This window comes from Botrytis porri, assembly GCF_014898465.1.
Source record: "Botrytis porri strain MUCL 3234 chromosome Unknown BPOR_003, whole genome shotgun sequence".
Lineage (NCBI taxonomy): Eukaryota > Fungi > Ascomycota > Leotiomycetes > Helotiales > Sclerotiniaceae > Botrytis > Botrytis porri.
In genome coordinates this window covers 1939716-1967635 of record NW_024066077.1, presented here as the reverse complement: position 1 = coordinate 1967635, position 27920 = coordinate 1939716, and the positions used below count along the sequence as shown (strand labels likewise).

General features: G+C 42.4%; 11 protein-coding genes across 11 annotated transcripts; 7 read left to right on the top strand and 4 right to left on the bottom strand.

The window, feature by feature from the left end:
* Nucleotides 1-631: 631 nt before the first annotated feature.
* On the top strand, nt 632-1546 carry EAF01_002642 (uncharacterized protein; the record flags this gene model as incomplete). The annotated part of the gene is made up of 1 exon (XM_038910895.1): nt 632-1546. One exon carries the CDS (start codon nt 632-634, stop codon nt 1544-1546), a length of 915 nt encoding a protein of 304 aa, XP_038773817.1.
* A 5154-nt stretch (nt 1547-6700) lies between these two features.
* EAF01_002641 (uncharacterized protein) lies at nt 6701-7050 on the top strand (the record flags this gene model as incomplete). The annotated part of the gene is made up of 2 exons (XM_038910894.1): nt 6701-6949; nt 7012-7050. 2 exons carry the CDS (start codon nt 6701-6703, stop codon nt 7048-7050), a joined length of 288 nt encoding a protein of 95 aa, XP_038773816.1.
* A 979-nt stretch (nt 7051-8029) lies between these two features.
* On the bottom strand, nt 8030-9225 carry EAF01_002640 (uncharacterized protein). Its single transcript, XM_038910893.1, has 3 exons — nt 8904-9225; nt 8570-8835; nt 8030-8493 (listed from the first exon to the last, which is right to left on the bottom strand). The coding sequence occupies exons 1-3, from the start codon at nt 9031-9033 to the stop codon at nt 8197-8199; spliced, it is 693 nt and encodes a 230-aa protein (XP_038773815.1). The 5' UTR covers nt 9034-9225; the 3' UTR covers nt 8030-8196.
* Nucleotides 9226-9322: 97 nt separating this feature from the next.
* Nucleotides 9323-9928, top strand: EAF01_002639 (uncharacterized protein; the record flags this gene model as incomplete). Its single annotated transcript, XM_038910892.1, has 2 exons — nt 9323-9364; nt 9413-9928. The coding sequence occupies 2 exons, from the start codon at nt 9323-9325 to the stop codon at nt 9926-9928; spliced, it is 558 nt and encodes a 185-aa protein (XP_038773814.1).
* Nucleotides 9929-11546: 1618 nt separating this feature from the next.
* EAF01_002638 (uncharacterized protein) lies at nt 11547-12929 on the top strand (the record flags this gene model as incomplete). The annotated part of the gene is made up of 5 exons (XM_038910891.1): nt 11547-11687; nt 11753-11879; nt 11930-12053; nt 12122-12561; nt 12616-12929. 5 exons carry the CDS (start codon nt 11547-11549, stop codon nt 12927-12929), a joined length of 1146 nt encoding a protein of 381 aa, XP_038773813.1.
* Nucleotides 12930-14580: 1651 nt separating this feature from the next.
* EAF01_002637 (uncharacterized protein) lies at nt 14581-16271 on the top strand. The gene is made up of 5 exons (XM_038910890.1): nt 14581-14874; nt 14927-15305; nt 15362-15479; nt 15528-15595; nt 15652-16271. The coding sequence occupies exons 1-5, from the start codon at nt 14704-14706 to the stop codon at nt 15984-15986; spliced, it is 1071 nt and encodes a 356-aa protein (XP_038773812.1). The 5' UTR covers nt 14581-14703; the 3' UTR covers nt 15987-16271.
* A 2495-nt stretch (nt 16272-18766) lies between these two features.
* EAF01_002636 (uncharacterized protein) lies at nt 18767-20023 on the bottom strand (the record flags this gene model as incomplete). Its single annotated transcript, XM_038910889.1, has 1 exon — nt 18767-20023. One exon carries the CDS (start codon nt 20021-20023, stop codon nt 18767-18769), a length of 1257 nt encoding a protein of 418 aa, XP_038773811.1.
* A 323-nt stretch (nt 20024-20346) lies between these two features.
* On the top strand, nt 20347-22086 carry EAF01_002635 (uncharacterized protein; the record flags this gene model as incomplete). Its single annotated transcript, XM_038910888.1, has 1 exon — nt 20347-22086. One exon carries the CDS (start codon nt 20347-20349, stop codon nt 22084-22086), a length of 1740 nt encoding a protein of 579 aa, XP_038773810.1.
* Nucleotides 22087-22669: 583 nt separating this feature from the next.
* EAF01_002634 (uncharacterized protein) lies at nt 22670-23167 on the bottom strand (the record flags this gene model as incomplete). The annotated part of the gene is made up of 1 exon (XM_038910887.1): nt 22670-23167. The coding sequence occupies one exon, from the start codon at nt 23165-23167 to the stop codon at nt 22670-22672; it is 498 nt and encodes a 165-aa protein (XP_038773809.1).
* Nucleotides 23168-23541: 374 nt separating this feature from the next.
* Nucleotides 23542-24111, bottom strand: EAF01_002633 (uncharacterized protein; the record flags this gene model as incomplete). The annotated part of the gene is made up of 1 exon (XM_038910886.1): nt 23542-24111. The coding sequence occupies one exon, from the start codon at nt 24109-24111 to the stop codon at nt 23542-23544; it is 570 nt and encodes a 189-aa protein (XP_038773808.1).
* Nucleotides 24112-25618: 1507 nt separating this feature from the next.
* On the top strand, nt 25619-26472 carry EAF01_002632 (uncharacterized protein; the record flags this gene model as incomplete). The annotated part of the gene is made up of 2 exons (XM_038910885.1): nt 25619-25857; nt 25920-26472. 2 exons carry the CDS (start codon nt 25619-25621, stop codon nt 26470-26472), a joined length of 792 nt encoding a protein of 263 aa, XP_038773807.1.
* Nucleotides 26473-27920: the final 1448 nt, after the last annotated feature.

The following is a 27920-nucleotide window of genomic DNA, read 5'->3' as shown; positions in this document are numbered from 1 at the left end:
GCTAGTACCAATGAATACTAGCTCCAATTGGCATCAAACTCCCCACCATAAAAGCATCAATTGATTTTCGCATTCTGATTCTCTTTCTCTTTTCTCCTTAAAGTTGACACTCAGTGGACAGAAATTATACTCATCGCGCCTACAATAACCGTGGACGAAGAGTTGAACAATCTGAGGAGAACGAATATGACACTTTCAAGAATTGGATGTTAAGCCGGTGCTTGAAAGAGCACCGGCTACTCAATTACAACTTCAGTCCCGTGGTGTCCTAACATTCCATATCTTATTGAAATATTGATATTTTGAGGGTGTTTTCGGCCTCCCTCATAATCTATCCGAATATACTCGGCACAAGTCTTGATAGGAAGATTCTTCTTGTGTATAATTGAAGTTTTGAAAATATTATTCCATTATTCATCATTTGAGATACAACGCGATTCACCTTTTTATTTGTGATTTTGAATCAGTATCTCTTTCCTAGCACGCGACTCTCTCCACTTGGTTCCTTCATTCACCTCAAACTCATCCAACCTAGCACTCAAGACTCTACAGTATATCGACGACAACTACAGTTTCACAATTTGGTCGTCCTACCTACTTACTTACTCCTACCTGAACAATAACAATAGATATGGCGCCGTCTATGAGACATCATACTTTAGCCTTACGGAATCGCCGCGCAATAGCAAGCGTGCCCGTATCTGGTTCCACGACCCCAAATTCATCCGCCTACCCCTCAGCATATCCATCTGATGCTGAAGATATCACTCTCGCCACTCGCAAACAGAAACAACCATTCCCATTTCTCTCTCTGCCCTCCGAACTACGAACCAAAATTTATGCCCTTATATTCGCCCCTTTCCCTCCAATTATCGACCTTGACCCTACAACATTTTCCATCATTCATCGTCAGAAACTCCTCTCTCTATTCTCTGTCTGCAAACAAATCTACAATGAATCATCCCACCACTTCTTCTCAACCTATACCTTCCGTATCTTCCCTGTTCATCCAGGTCGCTATTTTAAGACAAAGAAACCATTACTCGCGCGTCTGCCAGCCCAATATCGCAACTCTATCACTACACTTGAACTTCGTCTAGGTCCAGGCTGGAATAGTCCTCCAAGAGGTTGGATTGTATCACCTCTACTTGGACTTTCTGATTGCACATCCGTCCGTGTTCTAAAAATATTTGTGGAATGCGACCCTTCCGACGCTATATTCAAAGGTTTCAGGGCAGGTGATGGGTTTTATGAAGGCTTCTGTCAGGAACTATTAGAAGGAATATTTAGAGATGTTAAGGGAATTCAAACTGTTGAATTTGATGCCTTTCCTGGTGTGCAGAGGACTGGAGATATGATGAATGGATTACGAGAGGTAGTAGAAAGACATAAGAAAGTTGTGGGATGGGGCCCTGAGAGGGGCTGGGGATTGGAGAAACCCGGAGAAGTTAGAGAAAGAATTTGGTTAGATGCTGTGCTTGTTCATGGAGTTGGAAGAGCGAGGGTAATTCCGGCGGGAGTGGAAGCTATTGTGGCCTCGGCCTGAGTTATATCATATCGTCTGATATCACGAGGTATAGCAATATGAGCGAAATGAAGACAGCAACAAACGAACGATGATATTATAGACGATTGGTCTTCAATGGGAATAACATGGAACAATTTGTAAATACTGGCGAATGAATCAGGACATGGAATTTAGGAATGGCAAGCAGGCATGTAACTCCTCTTCATTTGTATATACACTTTACTCAATGCCACTTTGTTCAAAAATTATTTTCCATTATGACAGACCCTTTTTCTTCTCCTCCTGCCCTGTCCCGGAATCTCCGGCCACTAACGGCAAGCACTTTGACTTCACGTCAACTACTAACCCATTTCAATGAAACGACCATAACTAGTCGAAACAATTATCAATATGTTGCATATCTCAAATTCCTTATGTCAAATACCTCATATAATTGACAAATAAATAGATCGCACTGCTTATCCCTTTTATCGCTTAACGGCGCAAATGATACTAGGCCATTTCCCATCTCTACTACTATCAAAATTAGTTCCCTAGTGGTATTCATACAGGTACCCTGTGGCTTAAGCTATGACGAGTCTGATACTCGATTGGAGCAATAAGGCTATTGTTCTTCTATTCTAAGCTAGGCCAGCATCGCGCTGATATCTTCTCTTGTGGACAAAAACTTTGGAATTCAGATGAATTGTGGGATATTGCTATACTCGATTGTTGATATTCTTTGTTGTTGATGAGTATTTTTTCTCGAATGGCTTTCTATATCGTGGTATGCGCGAGGGTATTGGCGCGGAATACTTCGCTACCGGTGCGGTTTTGAGTTGGGGGTGGTAAGAAGTTGTTTTTTTCGTTAGTGGTGGATTGGTTGGTAGGAAATAATGGTTGGAGTGAAGGTGGATTACTCGTGCTAGAAGAGTCGGCGTTCTGTTTCTAGTGGTATTGATATTTGAGGATGGTGGAGAGGAAGGTGTTGAGAATGTTGTTATTTTCACAACAAGAGGGATTTGTTTCGATGTTTCGCAGAACAAGCTTATTGGTTGATAATTGACGGTGGTTGTATTGTCGGTAGTTTTATTAGATTGGGTATGTTTCTGGGGTGTCAATTCCTAGAAAGGTAGCATCTCAAAATCTCAAATGTGATCTCTTCTGTCTCTGGATCTTGAGTTCTGCAATCTGTTTCAGAGCCCTCGTTGTGAATTGCTGGCTGTCGGGAGATTCGGGCCACTAGTCAGGATTATTCTTAGAGACAGTAATGACATTACTTTGATTGTTCGTCGGGCAATCAACCAAATTGTTCTTCGTGTTGTGTAAATTCCGTAGGCAGACGCGACGACCATATTTTCATTGTTGTGGTCAAGTATCTAGATGCAAAGTCCCCTGGTGTTTGCTTTTCATGAATAGAGAATCGCGGATGACAGTATTCCATAGTTACCTCGAAGGCGTTGACTCCGGTTCCTTTGATAGTGTAAAGGATGGAATTCCAGACTGTGTTCAACCGGCGTAGAAACTGGAAATCGTTTTGTTCAGTTTGATGGGAATTCCCACATTGATCAGTAGAGGGATAAAATAGGATTGGAGAGAACGATTAAATAGGCGAAGGGTAAGAGTAGTAGCGAGAACAATACGAAGGTGACTAGGCCATGTTATTTTGAAATCAAAATTATGAAATAGATCGTAAGATCATACTCGGGAAATGGATATCAGTACTTTTCATATTTCATCAATGTTCTTTTGATCGCGCGGGATTTCTCTTGGGAAATGTAAAGGAGGTGCAGGGAGGTAGTCTATTCTATTCTAATTATTCGTAATCTTTGTCGTCACAAAGGTATTCGAGATTCAGACAGTCTGTTATTTCTCTCCGAGTCTTTAATATCAAATGTTCAGTATCCCACCATCTTTCACATTCATGATCAACACGGTAGAAATCAGCACGATCTCGTCCAGTATTAGTCATCTTCACTCAACGCTCTGAAAAACAAGATATTCTCCAAAATCTAAACAGCATTCACACTCAGAGCTCATCCGCGGGTTGATTTGTAAAAATCGAGCCTTCTGCATAGACATCCTCTCGTCAAGATCAACAACACTGTCTAATGACTCTACCAGCCGAGCGATACTGATCATGCCATCTGACAATCATACAAAGATCAACATCATCAACTACAGTGCAGCTCGTATTATGCAGGCTGGCGTTCTATCAAATCTCTCTCAGCCATTTCGATTTTTCAATATTTATAGATACTTTGTACTGTGATTGTTGAAATAGATGTGGTGAGGATCATTGATAGTGACGAGTCGAAAAAGGTTAAAGAAAGGGGAGAAAACTCTAAACCGAGGGTAAAACTCTAAATAGAGGCAGAAGACTTTAAATAGACGGGGAAATACTAAAAAGTGGTTCCGATTGGAAATTTTAAATTTAGAATTTCAGAGGGATAAGTCTAATGTACTCTATAATATCTATATATAAAAAAGAAATTAACAGGGGGTTGAATGGTTCGATCCAATATCTAGAATGCCGATTTCCACTGGACATGGCTATGGAAAATCCTCGATATAACTTCGTCGTGCGCACACTACTTGAGAAGCACATGCAGATAGGTAAACACATAGAGGAGTTAAGTTATGCACTTTTTCAATGCACATGAGACAATTGCGAAGCGATTCATTTTCCTGGTAGAGAACCCGAGGTTGAAATGTACCACCTGGTCAATGTTGAGCACGCAGGAACCATTGCGAAACAAACGCGCGAAGCAAAACTTGATTGGCCCAGAAGGAGAAGCAGACGTTAAACATGTTTCAAAGCTCTGCGTCAGAGTAAGTATATTCTGTTGAGTTAGGAGAGGCTTTCTCCAAATAGTCAACGGGGTTAGCTATTTGATTCAATACGAGGTTTCCCGAATGAAAAAAATTTCCCCCAACAAAAAATGATGCTTGAAAGCCAAAGAAATAATGTCAAAGAGAAGATAAGATAAGTATCATTGCTAAAAGCTTCGACTCAACCTCTCCCCGTTCGTGACAATAAAGGTGTATAGAACCACAATGACGTAGCTGTCACTTTTTGTGGCTAGTAACCAACGTCGTCATGTGAATCCAAAGCAAGAGTTACGAATTCGAAGTGACACAGTGTGGTGTGATAATTCCTGGAAAGCGGAGTCAACGTCAGAAAATGATACCAAACATTTGACTAATTGAACGTGAGCAACAGTGAAACAAGGAAGTCAGATGATGATTGCGGTAAAGCCGCGGAACTCAAAGCCTAAACCTGAAATCTAGCTCAGCCCTATATGCATAATTCATGTATAACTCATTATGATACGAGGTAAGAAGAACCCTGGACAAGCGAAGTACACTTGCTTTCTTCACAACATCATCATTGTAATTGTTATCACACGAGTGGCGAAGAAGGAAGTGTGAATCCTGTATGTTCGTTTACTCGAACGCCACGGGCATGACAATACCCGATAATGAAAGATATCATGGCAAACGGTAATCGTTTGCGTTCGTAATATGATGACAAAATTTTGCCGCATATACAGGCAAACTTCACAGTCATCAAGATGTAGTCTACTAGTCTTGCCACGAGAATAATGTACGCAATTAGAATGAAGATGAGAAAGCAAGTGCAACGATAAGCATGTAGAGTGTGAGTGCAGGAATAAGCTTCGGAATATTATCAAAATCGATTTTATGGGGTGCATGTGAAGAGGCGCTGTTCTTGCGAGTACTTTTTGTTGATTGGTCGCTTGTATACTTGGCCGGGCTATAATGAGACGGACCGAAGGGACTTCCCCAAGAAGGAATTAGATTCTACCAAACAGAGGAATAGTAAGGATAACGTGTGAAAAGGTATGATCTTAGGCAATGAGAGACTACTCTGACATTCACGAATCGCCCGAATCGCCGTTTCTAAAGCCGTATGTTTCACGATCCAAATTTCGATAGTTGATGGGAGGTGTTATAAGGTTACTAACCTGATCTCGCGTGATCTGCGGGATATGATTTCTAATTGTGTTGTATACTTGATGAGCCTGACCACCATCGAATATTGTCAGAGGCTATGTATTATTGGCAGCTGAAATTGATTCGACTTCCCCAGAAAGAAACGATCAATATATCGCGGCGGGGTAAGCGATGAGGTATTATGGCCCAATAAAGGGCGAGGAGGGGTAGCAAGGAAGTTGATTCGACCATATGAAGACTTTTTTGATGTATCTATTGCCGAGATACGATATAATGGCGGAGTGTATATTGCTATGTTCGTTCAAATTAATGATTTTATTTCGATTTCAGCGGCTTTGGCGATTGGAGAAGGCAGTATGAAGGTCATAATGTATGGCCGCAATAGCTGCTGTCTCTGTTGAGTCCCTTGTTTCCCAACTTCGAGGCAGGTCGGATAATTGAATCGGAGGTGTGATGCGAGAATCATGTCTCTATGTAGTATCAGGTAGGCCTCTCGGATTCTTATCATCACATGTGGAAAGATAAAAGAGATAGAGTTTCGGGTAAAAGTCGTTTTTCCCCCCAGTGGAATTGTGTCTTGGTGTTGTTTGGTTTGTGCTTCAAACAATGTATCCAAACGTTTCCTGGTAGGTATGCTGATAGTGGTTTTACTAAGCTGAGTCATGTTCTAACCTCCAGCGGCGCTTTTCAGTCGCACAACCTCTAAGCCTCTACCAAAACCTGAACCGACAGCGCGTCGTGACAAGTCAGGAACATGATATTCCACCAATTTAGCTTTTGAGTAAACGCATCTCCATGAATGTTTCCAAGTCAGGTCACACCCGCATTGACAAATCCAAATTGAGTCGGGGAATTGCCTAGATTTTCGGTCGGACCTAAACTTTAAAGATTATCATCTGGCCTTCTCGATCCGGCGAGTAAGAGTCCGGTGAACTGCCCGACATGAGAGGCATCATCGGATACCTAGTTTTCTATGTATGATATGTATATATATATACATATAAGTGTTGGGTATTGCCGCATTCTAATTATCTTGCTGTTGATGTCTAATGTTGCACATTTGAATCAACAACTCAACACTGCCAACACATCTCTAACTAAGGATTAAAACAATATCAGCCTCATCTCTAACTTATATCTACTACCAACTGCAAATAAGCTCACCCAGGTCAACGTCAAAACCCGAAACTTACTTCATATCTTTAATAATTTATCATGCCGGGCAACAATGCAAGCAATACATCTGCCGAAGTCAAACAATACTTCTTGATCACTAATGTTACGGCATTCGATAATGAGAATACCAAGTTTGATCTTCAAGCAGAAGCATGGAGGCTACCATACAGTATCGACGACTCTGATTTGACTTTCGACGGAACACCGTTGAACATGTTGTATGAAGAGAATCGATATATGGCGGAAGAGCATGTGACCAACTACTCACATGACCACAAATCACATAACGTGAGTACTCTCCTCTCGATTGCCATTGGGTTCTTCACAAGCTCAGGCTAACATTGATGTAGAGATCTACAGAACGCGGAAGAAGTCGCCAGAAAGAGTAGATTGAATTTACAGTAATAGCTACGAGCTTACCGTTTCAAATAATGCTGTGAATTCTTCTCCTCTGCAACAACTCTCTACTCGAATTGGATCACAATGGACGCAAGGCTTCTACGATATTGCTTTGGTCTTTGTGTCATTTATCGGAAGACTCCTCATGAAGATGAAGTGTATGTAGTATACAGCTTTTTGGATATGACTCGGATCCTCGAGGGGCCAAATACTAGCATTCCCATTTGTGATGGGAGTGTATAAAGGCTATCTAGTTCCGCTTGGAGCAGTGGAAGAAACCATTCGATATACAGAAAAGGCTTTGGACTCAAATTATGGATGAAATGCCTGTTCAGCTCAGCTTTGTGGGAAGCACGCTGAGAGAACTCCAATTGAGATCCCATCGACAATCGATATCCGTCCGATGAGCTTGAGATAGCAAGACGTCAAATCAACGAAATCGTAAGACAGTTCCTTGGAAACGCTGTCTCGGTCGCAAATGCCATCGAAAACAAGAGCGAGCCAGGCGTCTTGACTTGGCAGAGGACATATGTCGAACTCCGATTGTTCCTCCCAATACTCATCAGCCCTCGTTACCAATATTTCTTTCACCAATCGCATCAGCTCTAGCCGATACCAAGCTCGAGCATGGCGTTATACTCATAAGAAATTCGGATGATAACTTCGACTGCCGTTTTAGTATCTTTATTCACTTATCCTTTACCTTTGGAATTGACGGTTTCCAATTTGTGGAAGACTTCAGGAGTGTGAATGGAGGAAAGATATTACATGAGGAGTTATAAGGCATGTTATGAAAGATGGTGTTTGGTACTTGGATTTTCGAGTATTGTCTTCGACGCTATGTTTGATAAATCATGATTGTTTACCATTATGATACTCGCTGGATAGGGTAGGAAGTGGTAGCGAGCAATAGGTCATGAAGGAAGTTTCAAGGAAGCATTAATAACATCGTAACATTAATTATGAATCATCATGTGCTTGTGAAAACGTGTGTTTATGTATGAACATTCCCCCAAATACGTTGGCCTAACAAAATTCCAAGAAATGCTGCAATATAACACTTGAACTGATCATACATTCATTTTATCGCTGAACGACTACATACGTATCTAATGTTTGGCTTCCTCATCTCCACTTCACTTCAATCTGCTGTCCACAGTCTTCCAGTTAATGACATCCCAGATAGCACTGAAATATTCTGCCTTTCTGTTTTGGTATTGAAGATAGTATGCATGCTCCCAAGCATCAACACCCAATAATGGAGTGTACTTGCCTATGACTGGATCCTGGTTTGCATATGTTTTAATTTGGACTTGACCAGTCTCGTTGTCCTTGACTAACCACACCCATCCACTTCCTTGGATACCTGCCAAAGCTGCGTTGAATTTAGTCTTGAAAGATGAGAAGTCTTTGTAGCTGATCTCAATGGCAGTCTATAAAAGCTCTTGTTAGCCAATACTCTCGACTCCAATAAAGCTACAAATTTCCAGAGCGAATATCGATTCATACCCTCAAAACACCTGTGGGTTCTCCACCACCGCCATTCTTACTCGGTGCCAAATTCTCCCAGAACAAACTATGGTTCACATGTCCGCCTCCGTGAAAGTTGATGAGGGGTTGTAATGCAATGGCAGCAGCAATATCTCCCTTGGATGTAGCGGCTTCCAGTTGCTCGCTCGCAGCGTTGAAGCTGTTCACATAGGTTTGGTGGTGGTTCTTGTGATGAAGCTCCATGATCTTACCGGAGATCGAGGGTTCGAGCGCACCATAATCATCTGTAACCAATGTTAGCACATGTAACGGGATATTAGAACTGCTTAATCAAAGATTGGAAGAAACTAACATGGGAGATCTGGAAGAGTAGCCTTTCCACGAATAAAGCTTGTGCTTGCCATTGAGGCAGTTCGTTTAGAAGAGCTAGCTCTAAGAGCAGCACGAGCTGCGTTAGATGTGCGAAGAAGTGTGGTGGACATTTTGAATTTTATTTGAACGTTTGAAGTTTGTTGTTGCTTCAATTATTGATGTGGCTTTCAGATGATAATCGGACGTCTTTCAAAGAGGGGAAGCTCCGGAAGTAAATATTTGGAGCTACAACATTATGTCATAACCGGATTACATAAGCGATGAAAACGCAAATAATGGCACGAACAAGTTCATCGTCACGCACTGTTTCGCCCAACACATCTTTAAAGATCGAAGATTATAATACTATGCAGATTAGGTGAAGCTTAAGCTATTCGCCGCAGATACGTGGTTTTAAGAATGTCCTACTACGATATTGACGCGATCCTGACTGACGCTCAAGTATTTACCCCTCCTTCCAATCAGATTCATTGTATTAATATATGTCAGAAAATCCCATGCACATTCGAGCTTGATGTTCCCTCTCTAGGATATCTCGATAATAACGCTGCTACCCCCTTGAAGAAACATACACGCGTCGATCTTCCGCTTTGGCTCGCCGAACTACTTGCCGTTTCCTCATCGCCATCTTCCCAAAAGTCACTCGTTACCCTTGATCTACCTGTTTGTCTCGCGCCGCGCGTTCTCAATGCATTGAAAGCCGACCCTAAGAGTGTCGATTTACGCAATTTGGCACAGAACTTTTATGGATTGGGCGTCAGAGTCTTGGAGTTATTCGAGGAGGAAGAGGTTTGCGACGTATTAATGGAGAGTTGGAGGACAAGAGCTGGTGAAATCAGTGATCATGCGGGGAGTGGAAGTGTAGGACAGAGTAATGGCAGAGGCGGAGGAGAAGGAGTAGAGTTCTTGAGGGGTTTGGATGAGGCGGAACGCGGATTATTCAAGGCGGCACACGAGGGATCCAAGGCAATGGGAAAATGGATGGGCGAGGTGAAAAAGGGATAGTTCAAAGCGAGGAAAACGCCGTCGAGCAAACGATGGTGGGTTCATCAATTCGATACACCTGCCACAGAGAGATGAATACCACACGGCGAGACACTACGGCGTTATATGGGCTGGAAGTCTTGGCTATTTGCGATACCCATTACATGATTGATTTGATAAAAATTATAGATCACAAGAGTCATTAGTTCTTCTAGAATATATTGCTGATCTGGCATTGATCGGCTTTATGTTTACGACAGCGATCTGATGAAAACCCCTTACATTTCTTGTGAGATCGAAGATGGTTGACCCAGCGATTCTGCCCAAATAAACGGTACGAGTCAGATTTATCGGACGCAAGAATGTTGGATATTGCTGAAGCTTAGGAGGAATTGTATTGTCGATCCTGGTGTACAAGCCTGATCAAATCAGTCTAAGAATGAGAATGGAAAGAGACCATTCACCACTCACGTCCAAAATTGCGTAATCAATCACTCGCATTTGCTCGGTTGGAGGACTGTTTTCCATCCATTGAGTTACCATTTGCCGTTCGTGAGCCACTGGCTGTGCAGACACGGATCCTACCTAGGTACTCAAAGCATATTCGTATCCTATTTGTACATCTTCCCTGTGGTGACTCACCTCACCTCATACTTGTCGTACATCGAAGATTACCGCTGCATTCGCAATCGATCCTGTGGAGGAGTTTGCTCATGCAGGGAATCTCACCTTATTGTTACCTCTAGAGCCGGTACCAAGCTAGAACCACGGGAAAACGAGAACAGAATTTCAATAAGAAATCCTAATCCGGGGTAAACCATAGCGTAGTATTATCGAAAAGCCAAATATGTGCACCTCCTTGGAGGTTGAAAACTTGTGTAACTCACGTGTGACATGCGTCTCTTGCAGCTTACTCATTCAGCTGAGGCCCTTACCTAACCTTACTGCTACGAGCACTAATAATCATGCAACTCTGAAGTTTGGGCATCGTATATGTTGTGTACATCTGAACCTTTGAAGGAATTCAAAAGGCCATGTCGAATCTAGAACCTTGGTTACAGATTTGACGACGGGAGATCATGTCAGTTTGAATTCGGAATTATCACCACGCTTAGCAGTGTCTAGGTAGACGATCTGCTTATTTGGAATTACTATGGGCTTCGTGATTCCGGTATAAGTTCCTGTACTATAGTATTGGGAGACTAATCTTAATTGGTAGCAAAGAAGAAAAGTTTCAACGTGATGTATATAAAAAGGAGGCGTTGAAAGAGGGCTGAGGCGACTCCCTATGTGCGGTGAACTAATGGCAGGTGTCCCGAATTTGAGTGATCCTATCGAAAAACTCCCCTGCGCCATTTCAACTGGTATCTCGTTGATTAGAAAAGGCCGTACTACGGTAGTTCCTGCGGTCAAACAGTCACATCATGTGAGTGTCATTTATGCTTTGTTTTAAGATAACAATCACTTAAATTCTGAAGAAGGAGCAGGGGGCTTATGGCTTTTATATCCTCATGTGCTTATAAAAACTCTCCATAAACAACCTAACTTGACAGTACGCAAACATTATTCCCAACAAAACTCTTTACTTCACGACCAAACCTAAAACAACTTCAACTTCAAGTGTCACACTAACATCACAATGGATGATCTCATCGCTCACGTGAAGGCCACCGCTGCAAATGCTGATGAGGCAGGGCGAAAGAAGATCATTGACGATCTCAGAGATCTTTCCATTGAATTAGAAACACCATGGGACTCTATGCAGCGTATCATGTATCTGGTATGGACTACTCTGATTCGGATTACAAGAACAAACGTGACTTCTGCTAACTCAAACTTTATTAGCAATTCCAATTGACAGGCGCACAGATTGGTTGTGATATGAAGCTCTTTGAGATCATGGTCGCAAAGAAGGAGCCAATGACTGTTGAGCAGCTAGCAAAAGAAACCGAGTCAGATCCGGCCTTCTTAGGTGAGTTCGATCCTCAGCTTCAGATTTGGCCCCTTCTCACAGCAAACTAGTTCGCTTGCTCCGATATCTTGCCTCTGTACGAATGATTCGAGAGACTGGCAAAAACACTTTTGAGGCCAGCAAGGTTACCGAGGCATTGGCTCAGAAGGGCTACAAAGGCGGTATTGGCCACTAGTCAGTGATCTCTTCAAACAGCCTTGATGACTTTCGGGTACATCCATTGCTAACTATAACATCCGCAGCTTTCATTCGCTTGGCCCTACACTCCAAGCTACGCCTGAGTATTTGGCTGAGAGAAAATATCAGAACATCACAGACAACACTTGTGCACCTGCTCAGATTGCCTTCAAAACTGAAACCCCATACTTCTATTGGATTCAAGAACAGCCTAGACTGATCAACTACTTTGCAGATTTCATGGTAGGCCAGCGTGGTGAGATGCCGACTTGGCTCTCTAAGTACCCAATCGAAGAAGAGGCCAAAGACTGGAATCCTAAGGAGCCTGTCTTTGTTGATGTCGGCGGTGGTTTCGGACATAAGTGTTTAGAGTTGAGAATGGAGAAGCCCGACGTCCCTGGTCGCGTAATTTTGCAGGAGCTTGATCATGCTATCAAAAATGCACTTCCAATGAAGGACGTGGAGCTCGAAGTTCATGATTTTTTCACGCCTCAAACAGTCAAAGGTTTGTTGCAATCCTACTAGCGAGATTGTGGTTACGTATTGACAAGCATTTCAGGTGCAAAATACTACTACATGCGCAACATTCTTCATGACTACCCCGATGAGAAATGTCGCATCATTTTGCAGCATTTGAGAGATGCAATGGGCCCAGATTCAGCCATTTTGATTGACGAGATGGTTCTCCCTGAGATAGGCGCCCACTGGCATGCAACTCAGATTGACTTGGTGATGATGACTGTCCTCGCATCAACTGAGCGAACCGAAGGAGAATGGCATGCTCTCTTAGCATCTGTCGGTCTTCAAGCAAAGAAAATCGTCAAATACACCGCTTCTCTCGGAGATAGCATAATTGTGGCGGTTCCAGTCTGATTCCAAGGTTCTCGGGTTCGTACACTCTGGTCAAGATCTAGGGTTGATAGGTAAAGGTGTGATGAGAATGTAGCTAGGCCTCAAATTACCTAAGCATAGTCAATGGCAAATTGCAATTGACTCTTTATTAATTTTGAGATTGCTTTTGTCCAAAATTCTCACAGTAGTCTAGTGCTAGATATTTTATCCCGCGAATTCCACTCAATTAGTCTCCACATATCGTTCGTGCGCTAAAGGCTGTGGGCGCTTCGTAGCCGATTTTATATCTTTGAAATTCCTGGTCCGCAACAATGTACCATTACTGCTAGTTGATGTGTGCCATCTAAGACATTCATAGTGCGCAAGGCAATGACTGCTACATATCCCAAGGATCTGGTTAATTGAGCGGGGTACTCGCACCCTTTACCACGGCCTTGGTTCGCCTGTCCTGTTATAGGTCCAATGGTGGGTCACATCCAAGCTTTCACGCACGGATTCAAAATCGTGGGTGGTGACAGATACGGTAAGTGACAGTATGCACTGAACTGACCATGTGCTTCTCGGTGCAATATCGATCTAAAGTTGTAGCGCCTGCGAGGTTGATACGAGTGATTTCCGACGTGGTTATATATTTCACAGTGTGAGGTGATACTATCAAAAAGGGCCGCTATATGCAAACGCTCCCATCTATAAAATTCTGGTCAATCTGCATACTATGAAGCCCCCACGTTTGAACCTCGATTTGATCCATGTTAGGGAGCTCTGCTGCATGGGTAGGTAGAAGCGATGCATGGCCACAGGGGATTTTCACACAACATTGGCTGAATCGTAGAGGTCTATTTTAAGGTTGCATTATTGTCGGAATTTCATGGTATGTATGGACATGGCACAAAGCCCTAACAAGATCCTTTCACAAACTTGTGCAATTGCTACTGCAGCATTTACAAAGTATTGAACATTCAGATCGAGTTGTGACAGCAAGAAATAATTTCCACAGCGTTACGACGATCACTAAATGGCCAGGAATATATATTTATGCTTCAACACGTAGTCCGATCAGGACTTTGGAAGGAATTCAGGATACTCAACACAGGACAATCCCCGTTATTGATATCACTCTTCGGGTTCGGCTTCTTCTTTTGACCTTTCGGTCACACACTATTTCTACTTGCTTCTGTAGGTTCTTTTACGTAGATTTACGAGCAATAACCTATCATATCAATTGTGTACATTCAGTCTCATTGGCACTATAACAACGGCTGAGCTGAGGCGCACGGAATATTCCAGGACAATGACATTCGTACCATGGGCCCGAGTCTTATTATGTAGTAAGTATATATTTTTTCCGTCAAGAGAACAACGCAAAGAACAACACCTGTAGAGAGCTAGGAGACATGGCATGTCGTGTATCGGTTTTGCTAGCATAGCAATTGCAAACCCCCCTTTCAATTCGCTTGTTACCGCGGTTCCAAGCTCCAGGAATGGAATTCACCGGTGAAAGTGATTGTGCGAAAATTCTTCGAATGATTTTCTTGTACCCTTGTCGCCATGCGACGCCAGTACCAAAGTGGATCGACTCTAGGTCATGGCAGTGCTTACGATAGGATATCGATATCATTGCGGGGGTTCAACCAAGAAAGATGCTCAAGTAGTTTAACAGATGATCTACCCCGTTAACATTGAACATGAATCATGATCGTTGGGTTTGCTTTTGATTAAGTTTGTTTGAACTGCTGTTTGACGCTCAATTGTTTCATATCGACTTTATATCAGCCTATACATCTGTTCTGTCAATATGCCTGGCACCGAAGTACCAGCAGGCGGAGACGTTGACAGGGGAATAACGGCTTCTATAATCGTTTTGACCCAGATTGCGTTTGCTTTCGTGATTGTCATGGCAAGATTTTATGCCAGAATCATGATCAAAGGGCTTGGGAGGGATGATTGGGTCATGCTTGTTACTTTGGTACGCACATCTTTTTCAAGACTTATATGACATTGTTCTAACTTAATGATAGTGTCTTTTTATAACATATGGCGGTCTTATGACATACGAATGGAAACTTGGAGGGTTTCGACATCTATTTTATCTCAGTCTGGAGCAAACAATGAAGGCCGCAAAGTTCAACTATATAATCCAAGTGGTCATTGTCTTCGCCTTCATCACTGGGAAAGCTGCAGTGGGATTTCTCGTTCTTCGAATCATGAGTGGTGAGACAACTGCTTGGCGTAAATGGCTTGTCTATGGAGCTATGGGGCTCACTGCTTTGATCAATGGACTAGATTGTATCTTTACCTATGTGCAATGCAGCCCGCCTAAAGCATTGTGGGACTCGAGTATTCCACACACGTGCTGGGATCCTAATGTTCAATCTAGATTCGCTATGTTTACTGCAGGTTCGTATTGCAACATCTACAGCAATCAAAGAAGTTTTGCTGACGAGGTGTATTAGCTGAAAATTGTCTTGCGGACATTGTGCTCGCACTTGTACCTGCCAGTATCATCATGAATCTGAACATGGATATGAAGAAACGTGTCAACTTGACCATACTTTTGGGTCTTGGACTTATGTAAGTTACTCTCCTTTCATTTGAGAGCATAAGCACTAACAATACCAGTGCTGCGGTTTGCTGTATCGTCAAAACAACCTTTTTGGGCTCACTTAACGCCCACTCCGATCTTACTTGTAAGCTTACCAAACATATCTCGGCAGTAACACAACAAAGAACTAACAACAACCAGGGAAGACTTACGATTTGCTCGTATGGAGCGGCTCGGAACTTTTCGTTATTATTGTTTGTGGAAGTATTCCTCCACTCAAACCATATTGGGATCGATATGTCAGCGGCAAGAATCCTGGATCATACGGTAGTCCCGACAATAGTTACAACAGTCATCTCAGCTCATTACCAACTAGAAGGAAAAGTCGAATGTCTTGTATGAAACAAAGCTTAGATGCGGACAGTTCGACTGATCATGTTTATCCGCAAGCTATGCATGGTGATAAATATATACAAAGAACAACAGACATAGAGATCCACAGTATGAGGGTTCGTTCGGAGGATTCTATGGCATGAATGAGGTGATGTGGTATATGAAAGAAAACATCGTTACGAGTTACATTCTTGATTTTATTATTACCTATTTATATTGATGATTGGCGTTACTATTGAGAACGGAGTTCACGGCGTACACTAGGTGTTGGTGTATCTAATACGGATGGGGTTCGGGTTAGATACCATTGTTTTTAAAAATACCAACGCTTCTTCGGAAGCCACTTCGAGTAGATGGGTTATGTTTATAGTCTATTGTCTAATGTTTTTACCCAAAATATCATCACCTGAAACAGTTTCGCACACAGCATCTTCAAAGAGGTTAATATTTCAAAGATTATTCTACAGTCATTACCGAACTCCCTCAAGTATCATTCCGTCTTCTTTTTACATCGGTGCACTCTCCGCCTCTTGGTTCCCAGCCAATTCTTCAAAGCACTTTTCTTTTCCCCAAGACTTGACAAAATCTGTGAAGCAAACATTCTAATTGATAGTCCCGCATCATCAAAGATTTCACAGATAGCTGCCATGAACCCTTGTAGTAGCATTTCTCTGATCTGTTTGTCGAACTCCTCCCGGTTGTTGTAAACAGTGAATGGATAGGAAATCCATTTTTTTAACCTCCGAGCTCGTTGAAATGTTTTGTGAAGTGGGTGATGGGCATAATAAGATAGTGGTGTAGACTTTTCGCTAGTGGGAAGTATTCCGAATGGATAGATAGATGTGAGTCCTAAGTACGGCATCTTAGGAATGACGGGGTGGCCGCAGGTTTGTTACTGTACGATACTTGGAATGTGATTGTGTTGAATTTTGGTTGTATCATCTTGGTGATGGGGAATTGGTCATTGAAATAGTCTGGATCAATGAAAGACTGTAGATGCGATGTTTCAAGATCTAGAGTGTGTTCAGAATTTCATTGTTCAGTTGCAATGTTCCACGCTTTGAGTCTAAACGACAGCACCTTCTAGAATCAGCCAAGCAATTGCTGTATAATTACGGTGATTATATTGCAATATTTAAGGATGTGCAAACCCAAAACTCAAGTGAATACTACGGTCGCTTCAAGTGAATAACTTCATTAGCGTATCTCGCTAACAGCAAACTCTTAGCTCGCATCTCAATTTCTTTTTATAAATATGACTGCATTCTCTCCATCTAGGTACTTCTGCATCGATATCTGTCTCGCATTCAGTTATCATATCACCACCTTCGACCCTTACTTTACTTGAAAAGACTACACAGACAAAGCTTCCCGAAGATATCACCGCATACGATGTCAAATACCGACGCAATGATGGATGGGGCACTCGATAACTTAAATTCCGATGTTGCACAATTGACCAACTGCAATTTACAACAAGAAACCAATAACTCCAGTTCATGCGCCAAGGAGGGCGAGACAACTCCTGCGACCGACATGCAACAAGGTGCCAGCACGCTCGAATCGCTTCCTGGGAGCGGGACCGTTACAGGCTCGGATACCATTTTGAGAGAAGCACCTAGTACATTCGAACCATTTCCTCGGCTCACCATCGAATTAAGGTTGGTGATTTGGGGTCTAGCTTGTTCGCAGGAGCGCCTACTCGAAATAACTACTCATCCAACGGATGTAACTTTCGATTTGGGTGCGCCAACACCATCAGTTCTGTTTGTCAACCGCGAAAGCCGTGAAGAGGCCTAAAAGCATTATAAGAAAGTGCGACTACACCTTGGTGATCTCAATTCCAATCAAAATGGTTTGTATCGAACTTTCTTCATCAATCCCGATAAAGATACCTTTGACTGCAGTAGCGCAAAATGCTCGGGGGAGTATTGGGACTTTGATGACATACTTCTATATTATCGCAATGATAATTCTGGACGTACAGTTGGAACTTGGATGTATAACCTATTCAATGAACTTAGAACTGTCAAGCATTCACATTGGAATTGTCACAATGGATTGAAATTCTTGGGCCACCACTCGGTCACGTTGATGCCGAATCTGAAGAAATACATCCTCACAGCACCCATAGCAGAGATCCCTCAAGAACTTTTGGAGGCATTCGCTTGTAGAAAAAAACAGAGCGTCTGCATCGAAGAAATGCAGAGTGCACTTCGGGAGGAGAACGGAAGAAACCCTGCTTGCCCAACGCCTGTAGTAGAATTCGAAATCTCGGCCTAGGCTCCATCGTCCACCCTCGAACTACCCTCTTGATTCTGTTTCTGGATGATGGTATTCAGGTAAGTCTTTGGGTGAAATCAAAGCTATCGAACAATCTCATCAGGTGTGAGGAGAGGGCAAGAACTTCAAAAATGTATAGAACGAACGCGAAAGGAATCTTGACCCTAGGAGCTGGAGCTATGGTGGCTCTATAAAAATCTGAAGACCCCAATATTGCCATAGTGCCTAGCATTCATTCTGCAAGCAATTCGCAGGTCCGCTTTACTTTCCAACAGAGTCGGCACTTTCTGAAAGCTGTTTCAGGTGGTAGAATAGAATCACTTCTTCTATACATATTGAACTTGGGTTCTTGAATTATATCAAATCAATCAAATAAAGAATATCAATCTATCTGAGTTCTTTTCCGCGTATATTTTTAGTGAGACATGTGACACAGCGAGCATTCAACTTTCGAAATTTGACAAACTGTTATCTAATTTGGAATTGCTCTCGTCTGTAACGATGTTCTTTCTAGGGTTATGGCCCACCCAATGACTCTGAAAATCTGACCAAAATTCCTTCGCAAAAGCATAACTAAGGCTTTTTCCAAGCAGCTTTAGACTGACTGACATGAGTAAGAGGATTCCCAATCGATGGCGATTTAAAATTCTTCCTTTATCGGCGCAATATTCAATTCTATCCATGTGACTACTTCGACAAAAGCTGCTAGCCATTCATACTCTCTTTTATCGTGAGGTCTTATCTGCTGATTTTCGCATGGATGCTCGAAGTGTGGATGTATATTTACTCCTTTATCAACGAAGAATCTTGGCCACTTCTCCGACGAATTATCATTTCCAAGTGATTCGTATTGAATGCGAGGTATAGTCAACGGCGGCTCTGTGTATATATACATTAAGCCCTTTAGTACTACCTTTAAACCAGCAGCAATATAATCTGGGTACTTGAAGTCATCAGGATCTATTTGCGAAATAGTAGCCGACTCTGTATTTTCTAGAGTTATTCCTTGGCCGCTGTTATGTAAAGAGACGTTGGCTAAAGATTCCTCAAGACCAGTGACTTCGACATCAAGTGGATACTTGGCTAACGTATCAAGTAGTAGCCGAAGGTATCGATCATATGGTACTAGTTCAATAATATATCTGCCCGACATGTACAGGCTTTGATTACGATCCCAATAATGGGATAAATTTCTATCCCGAAGAGTTCTCATCGCTAGTCTCTCAAGCATAACCACAGTATGAGTAGTGTTGGGCCGAGGAGCTCCCTGCGATGGATCAAGCGGTCTCTTAAGAACTCGCGGATATTTCTCCATCAAATTTGCTGAGAATCTTATTTGGTCGGATTTCCGTTTGTTGAGCCTCACCTTGGCATGCTTGATCCAATTCCAATGATTCCAGCAATTTTTCAAATTGAGGAAAGATTCATTCTCATCAAAACCAACGTCTGTATTGCATAGAAGAGGTCTTCCACACTTGACGAGAAGATCGAAATCATCATCGTTTATGTTCAAGCCAGCTCTAATCAGGCGTCTCATTTTCGAGATTAAGAGATCCAAGCTTACCCATTTACTCAAGAGCATCTGGGGTGATCTTGCAAACACAGATTGTGCGTCTGCAGGAGGCCAGCGGTAAAACCAGCATATCTCGCGGTAAAGTTTGTAATGATTTAAAGCATGCGAGATTTCATCTTGTGAGCTGAATAATCGTCCATAGACTATATGAGAAAGAACGCATTCGTCGAGGTATGGTAATTGCCAAGAGAGAATCGACAATATCTTGATGACGGGTAGATCGCTCGAAACTTGATGTACTATTTCTCGCGGTAGCTTTTGCAAGCACCGAACCACGACTGGAAGTTCGCGTGGCCATGGAATCGACCAAACATTGGAGTCCATTATGCACCGAATTTGGAAGAACTTTATCGGTCTAAGATAGAATTACTACAATGCAGGGCGATACTGTGGTTTTGCTATTCATTGTGTAAGATTAAAATGAGTCACGAATATGGAGGACGTCTGCTTATTTCTGCTTATTTCCAATGCCCAGCACGATGGTGCATTAGTGGGGCTTGGCCGCCAAACCCCTGAAATGGTCGATCATCTGCGCCATAAATAAGCTTAAAGCCCCCCCACCTATAGGGCTCAGTGAGTAATCCAAAGGATAAAACAAAAAAAAAAAGCAGTCACAAAATATCTCGCTGTGAATTATTCTGGTAGCTATGTTGGACACCGAAGAATCGTGCCAGGCCTATATGAAAACCCACACCCCTTCTTCAATAGCCCAACAAATTCGACAGGATCAGGAGTTATGCCAAACACAGGGGCTTCCTAGTCTTTTGGCCCTATACCTTCCTCACGTCGAATCTCCCTTGGGCGAGAAAATAGCGAAAGAGCTGTATCCTAAAAGTGCGCCGGCTCGGTACTCATATTCAATAGGAGCGGCTCTGTATAAGGGCATCATACAGGGAGTTCAAGCCTACCTCCACCAAATGAGCCCTCAATCTATGCATGGAAGTCTTCCGGATGCTCTAGGAGTCGCTACTGAGAATCCACCTTCTATAGAAGATGTCGAGACTACGCTTAGAGTACTTGATTTCTATGTCAAGAGTCAGGATGGCATTCATATTGATGGGAAAACACCATTACACAATATAGTGCAGGTTCTAAACCAGCGTCTACGAAGCCCATTTTCCACGGCAAGCGAAGAATTAATAAGAGGAAGGAAAAAAGAAAGAAAATGCTATCTCTGTCACTTTCTCATTACAAGTCCTCATCCTCAATATCCCGCTCTTTGTAAACCCTGCGGAAGTTTCAATCTCGCATCAAGCAATCTTTCACTGCCTGAAGCTCTGAATTTGGATGGTAAAACGGCATTGGTAACAGGAGGACGAATTAACCTGGGCTTTCATATTGTATTACGACTGCTTAGATGTGGCGCTCAAGTAATGGTATCCTCTAGATATCCACGAGACGCAGCGGTGAGATATCTAGCGGAGAGCGACTCCGGAAAATGGGTCAAGCGGTTGAGAATCCTAGGAGCCGACTTCAGAGCAGCAAACGACGTCTTCCATCTGGTCGCTGGGATTAAGCTGTTACTGAGAAACTGGAGTACAGAAAATATACCAAGACTTGATATTCTTATAAATAATGCAGCTCAAACTTGGACAGATTCGGTGAAAGAAGAAAGACGAGCTATTGAATTGGAAAATCAGCTACGACTTGAGGATGATAAGTATGACAATCTACTCCTTGATACCAGTTATAATCCTCGGATAAGAGGTGGTGTTCAGAGTTTAAATCTTTTAGGATTTGATACAGAACAAAAGCGTCTCAACGAGATATCTACCGAAGAAGCCGGATTAATCGGACGAACAGAAGATAATACTTCAATCTCAACAATAATGGAAGAACCCAAGACCTCTTGGGTTCAAAGCTTATACGAAATACCTTATGAAGACGTCATTTCCGCGCATTCAGTCAATACATTCGTCCCTCTAATCCTGATCCGCGAACTTCTTCCTCTTATGGGTAATACCCGTCCACAACCAGCAACGAATGGTGAGCCTGCCAAGCCTCTAGCCCACATCATCAATGTCTCAGCTCGCGAGGGAGTATTCGAATCTACACCCACTAACCGTCATAAAAACGGATATCACGTGCACACGAATCTTGCAAAAGCCGCACTCAATATGCTTACGGAAACCGAAGCAGCAGCTGCATGGCGAGATCAAAAAGTAGCCATGAATAGTGTGGATCCTGGGTATTTGAGTGCAGCCAAAGAAGTGATTGAGAATAGGAAGAGGAATGGTGAGTGGGATGGATGTCCAATTGGATGGGAAGATGGTGCTGCGAGAGTTTTGTGGAGTGTGGCGGTAGGGGAGAGTGGGAAGGGGGCTGTTTGGGGGAGGTTCTTGAAGGATTTTGGAATGGGCGAGGGGGAGGAGAGGATTGCGAGATAGTCGGGAATGATATTCTAGCGGTTGTGAATGCCCGAGTAACTATCACTCGGGATTCCAGCTCTAGAGATATCGCGGAATACCAATTAGTTAATCTCATATGTTCTGTCCAATATGTACTACAAGATGGTGCTATGATGACATTTGAATTTTAAACACCAACTGCATTGTTCTACCTAGATGTGCAAGCGAGATAGCTTTTCCTCAATATGGTTTCTAATTCAGGGTGTCTCGCTTAGTGCATGTAAAGCCTCATGGAGATTGTTATGTAGTTCGAACTCTGTGCTATGAATCTTGATGAATACAAAGTCACCGTATACTTAATCAGTTTGATTCATTCGAGTTTGATGGTTATACCTTTGGATGTTGGTCAATATTGGATAACGTGTCATCATTGCGTGGGCTATTCTTCAACACTTTAAGCCATACATGACGAAGTTGCTACCCGAGATGAATTGAAATATTGCAAAATTGTGATTGGTATGACAGGTGAAATGAAATACAATTAAGAGGAGCAAACCAAGTAGCCTTGCGGCCAGCACCTTAAAGCTCAAGACGACCAACTGATTCATAACACCATCTAGGTTTACCTGGCGGGCCCCTGATAGCAAACATCATCCCATGATATATCTTCCTCTTCAGCAATCTGTCTCTTCACTGCATAGAATCTTTTCTTTCTTCTTGCCAACTCCTCTGACTTCTCCCTTTCAACTATAATTTTAAAATCGACAACTGCATCTCTAGGAATAATCAACGGCCTGCTAGTAGAAGTCCAATTATTCCGATACGGATGTTCTCTCAGAGCATCCATATCAAATTCCACAAAGCTTGGAGAATATTCTTTGTACCATTCCCCAAGTCTCAATGATTCTTCGCGCGACACTTCTCGGGGGTGCTTTGCGTATAAATCCAGAGCGTAGTCAAGATCCATTGGGTATTCTAGTGCAAGATTTCTCTCTGCATATGGTAAATGCTCTGTTTTGTCTCCCAGGACGAAAGTTAAGCGATTCAATCCTTCTATATGCGCAAATATGCTTCTAATATATTTCCGAAAGTCATCGCTATTGTATCTATCTTTGTACATCCCGGGAATCGAGAGTATGAGATGCGAGAGTTTTGTCCAAAAGCGAAGATCAGACCAGAGATCCAAAAAGATGGCAATGGGACGCCACCTTCTGGAATATTAAATAGCCGCATCCTCTTGTTCGTCATCCGTGTGAAGGTATATCGAATCGGTTCTGTAATTCAGAACGATCTTGTTCTGTAGGCATGGTCCTGGAACATCTTTACAGATAAAATCTTTTCGCACCAATCGAGACTCCTCTAAAATCGCCGTACAAGAAGTTAGCACCTGTAAGCAAACTTCTCAAAATGGTTTGGAATAGCTAATTTCTATTGCACGTAAGATTCTCCACAATTGTATATATCTTGAGCAATCTGTTAGAAAAATATGGAAATCTAAGGGATCTTACCATCTGAAGCTTCCTTGCACACTAGCATTGCAATTGGCATAGCGTAATTGGATTTATATGTATTATAATCCCTTGGAAGTCGGGTAGTAGTTCGAAGGGGCCACTTGCTCATCATAGACCGTATGAGAATAATCCTTGGGCCGGGCAAAGTCTTTTTCCATATCATTCGCCGTATCTCAAGGGGAAGTTTCGGAAACAATGTAAAAGTTGTCAAGTTTGTAAGAGGTTGGATGCTAGTTGGTAGCAAGCGATTTTGGATTGAGCCATTTGAAGTGATTGGAACTCTATCAGGCAGCTTAGGATAGCGAGCAGAGGTTTGGGACAGCATGCATGGGTCTGGGATATGGTCAGACATGGCGGGAAGTTCGGTGGCTGCATTAGACACTTCATAGAGACTGTTGGTTTCGGAAAGCGACTTGACTTGATCCACATCTGCACGATTTCGAGATGAGGTTGTTGGATCTTGACACCTAGATGAAAAGGTACTTTGGAGCTCGTGAGCTTGTGCATCCCTGGTACGATCATCATCGGTCCTCGAATTAGATCGTTTATTCATTGTATTGATCTTCTTTTTTGAAAGTGATGAGGGAGGGTATTGGTCTGAGGGTAGGGCTTCCTTCGATGTCATTAAGAGTGGCGACGACGGGAATGGATGATCGTAGTCGAGAGGATTTTGCTACCTCAGAGTTGTCGAGGGGATGTATAATTCTGAGTCGCGTATGTATGTTCGCCCTATTTATCCCCATGAAATAAGTACCCAGCTAAATAAAGCTGCTCTAAAGAGACAGGCAGATGGAGGCTGATCTGAGTATTGCCCTATCCTAGTATTCAGAGGATGTAGTCAAACCCGACGAGAAGGCTTGAGATCCAGCGGGATATTATGCGTGTCCAGGCGAGGAAGAACAGCCAAGAATAGTAGTTTGAATTGAATGACTGTCTAATATTCGCAGAGGAGATAGGTTAGATTGAGTGCAGGACTTTCCTTCGATTTCGATTTGGGCTGATTAACCTTTTTAAAGAAGCAGATGCAAGCTCAATTCGGATGAGAACTTCAAAGAGAGCTTGTAATGAAGTTGCATGTCTTCGTGTAGAGAGGAGGTTGTTGGAGCCGAAAAGTCGCAGTTGTGCTAAACAAAGTATTCAAGATAGATTATGCTGTGCAAGTCTGCGTATGAAGAAGGTTACAGGTTTCTATAGGCGTAGATCTGATGAGTTTTCCTTGTTCTTTAGATGTAGAACAGAAGGGTAGAGTTGACGAAACACTTCAAGTAGTTTATTTCTGTTTGGAAAAGTATCAAATCTATGAGAAACAGTCAAAGATTGACCACTAACATAAGAATGAATTATCGTCCTGATTCATATGTTGTTGAAGGGCCTAGAAGTGGGTTGGTTCTTAGAGTAGTTACAAGAGGTGAATTGTTCTTATCCAGGTATAGTCTTTATATATATCTCTCTCTCTCCAATCATGAAAATATGAACTCATCTCGGCCAAACCCCGGGCTCGGGTTTGGGAGGCATTATTTGGAGGGGTAGCATTGATCTTGGTGAATCTTTAACTGAGGCTGTACTGGACATAGATTCAAACAAACAAAGTAATCCACGTCCATTACTACAACATCTACTTTCATAAACACAAAATTTGCGAACACATAACAAATATCTTCTTATTACTGATTTAGTTGTGAACTCTTGTTTACATTTTAGCTCTCTCTTCTACTAGAAGGGATTTCTTTTCATCGATAGCACATTTCAAATCAACTCAAAACGCGGATATTGATTCTCTTTGCCTTTTCACGCAATATATCGCACAAATCTTGCTGAATCTAAGAGCCCTACCTCTAATCGGCACTCCTTCGATTGTCTCTTCATAACTTCACTCAGTTTCAACAACTGCCTCAAGAATCTATCACTTAAAAAGATCTTGAAACTTTCCTCCTTATCAACCTTCACTTTGAATCTTCTGGTAAGCACTTGTTCAATATTACATGACTGTCCTAACACCTCCTTCATTTATCGAACCTCTCACTGATCACTATCCATACATATAGTAACGAACAACCACGATGTCTCGTATCAACAACCACGTCCCAATTTTCGAAGTGGCATTCGAAAACTGCTATATATCAGACGACCGACCTCGCAGTGCAAACGCGCCAGTTCCATCAAGGTCAATTCCATATTTGTCGTTTGAAGACGATTTCTATCAAGAACCTGGTCCTAAACAAGAACCAAAAATCAGTTCTAACTTCAAGGCTGTAAAACCGATCGGCGATTTTCTCAGAGATGGCACAACTTCACTTGAGTAAGTACAGATCAAATGTGTTGCGCCACTGATGTCAAATATTTTGGACTAACAGCCAGCAGTTTCTGGAAGTTGTTTAAGATGCTCCCTGTCGGCGTACGATACAGGATTTATAAACTTTTGATATTCGCGTGGTCCCCTGACTCCCAGTATGCACACCTCTCTCGTAATGGAAGACGATTTGCTGTTTCCAGAAGAGTTTCAGCTGTACACCGAGCTCTTCCTCCTATTCATTACGTATCCGACGATTTTTTAGGTCTTACAGAAAATGATCTTGAGGACTGGACAAATGAGAAAGATTGGGAGCAGTCAGAGGGAATGCTCGATTTCTTCAAGCCGAACGAATACCGGGGTATTCAAAAATTAATATGGCTTTTAGAAAGAGTCGAGTATGCACTCCAACTGGACGAAGCAAGCAGTGTCAGTCTTACTATGGGTAGAAAAGGAAAGGGTAAACAGATACAAAAGATGGACGTTACACATGATGAATATGTCAATCTCTGGAAGGAAATTGTCGACTTCTTCTGGGATAATGTTGTTATTGACTTCGGCGAGCGTCTACATTTTGGCACCATTGTTTTGAATGGGTCCAAGAAACAGAAAAATGTATTTTAATCCACCCCCCTGATCCGAACTCCAAACTAACCGCCTTGTAGCTACAAATTCGGCGATGCACCACTCGGGACAACCACGCAGAAGTCAAACACATATGCTTACACTTGGATAACTTGTGGCATCACCAAGACCACACTGTAGATAAGTCGTTCTCGGACCACTGTGAACTCTGTCGATTCTTACTCCTCTGTAAATTTATCACAGAGCATTTTCAATGCGTCAAGACGGTATTACTTTACTTATCTTTGCCAAAAGACCAAATGCTCTACTTCCACAACAACATGCGCGATGTGGCTTTAGATGTGGCGAAGGCGATCAAAGGCTTGAAAGTCAGTGATGAGTTCGATGTCAGGGCGCGAGTACTCAATGCTGAAAATGGAAGAGCTAGTGAAAAAGAACTAGACTATTTGTCCAACAAAGCCCGCCAAATGTTTCTCAAGTGTTTGGAACCACATACCATCACCAATACCAAAAAATCGAACTAAATTCGCCAGTCCGAGTCGAGAGCCAGTTGGTACACTAAAATAATCAAGATAGCATACAGCCTAGGAGGGCCAAAGAAGTATTCTTCAACGGAAAGGTATATTCAAAATAGAATTCGCAATATCAACAGAGGTCTTGCTTTCGTTTTCAAGCGACTTAAGATGCAGCGCTCATGGTTTTGTTTCCAGGAACGGGATAATCGCTCTACAAGGGCTTCTGCTCCCACTTGAGAGTGCAGCAAAAACTTTATTTATAGCACGATAAAGTAGTAATCAAAATCTCATAACACAAAACATCTCAATGTGACAGTAAACAACGTGGTATCCTGAACTTGTGCTTACATTTTCAACTCAACTTGAGGAATATCTGGTCTGGAAGCTACGACCATGTCCAAGAAGATTATGTTGAATTCAAAAGCGATTATTATCTCGGTTTATGGTACTTGTATATACCATTCATAATCATAATATGATTCTGACCATGTCTGGCGAGGCACGCAGAGATTCATAGGTTTGGCAATTCCCAGTTCCAAACTAGCCTGAAGGTGTTGGATAGCGTTGATAGCGTTGATGTTTAGTTGCTGAGTACGCACTTTATATATCAATGAAGTCCTCCATCGTTTTCTTCAACCGCATTCCTCAATTAGTCCCATGTCCATGATGATATGGTACGAGCCAGAACGTAGTATGTATAGCTGAAGTTAGCTATGAAATTCATACCTGAAATTGAGCAGTCTTGCGCTTTGGAGCATTATCATGAATCTTGGTTGGATACTCGAGAACATTTGAAGTCTTGATTCCGAGGGTTGTTGTGGGACACTAAGCAAGTCAATGAAGAAGCCCATAATTATGCTGGGTGATATCGAGACGCTGCTCTTGCCATCAGTATTCTTCCTATATATTTTTACTCATCTGCATGCCGTAATAGATAGAGTTATATTGGTTTCATAGCCTTTTGATCATTTA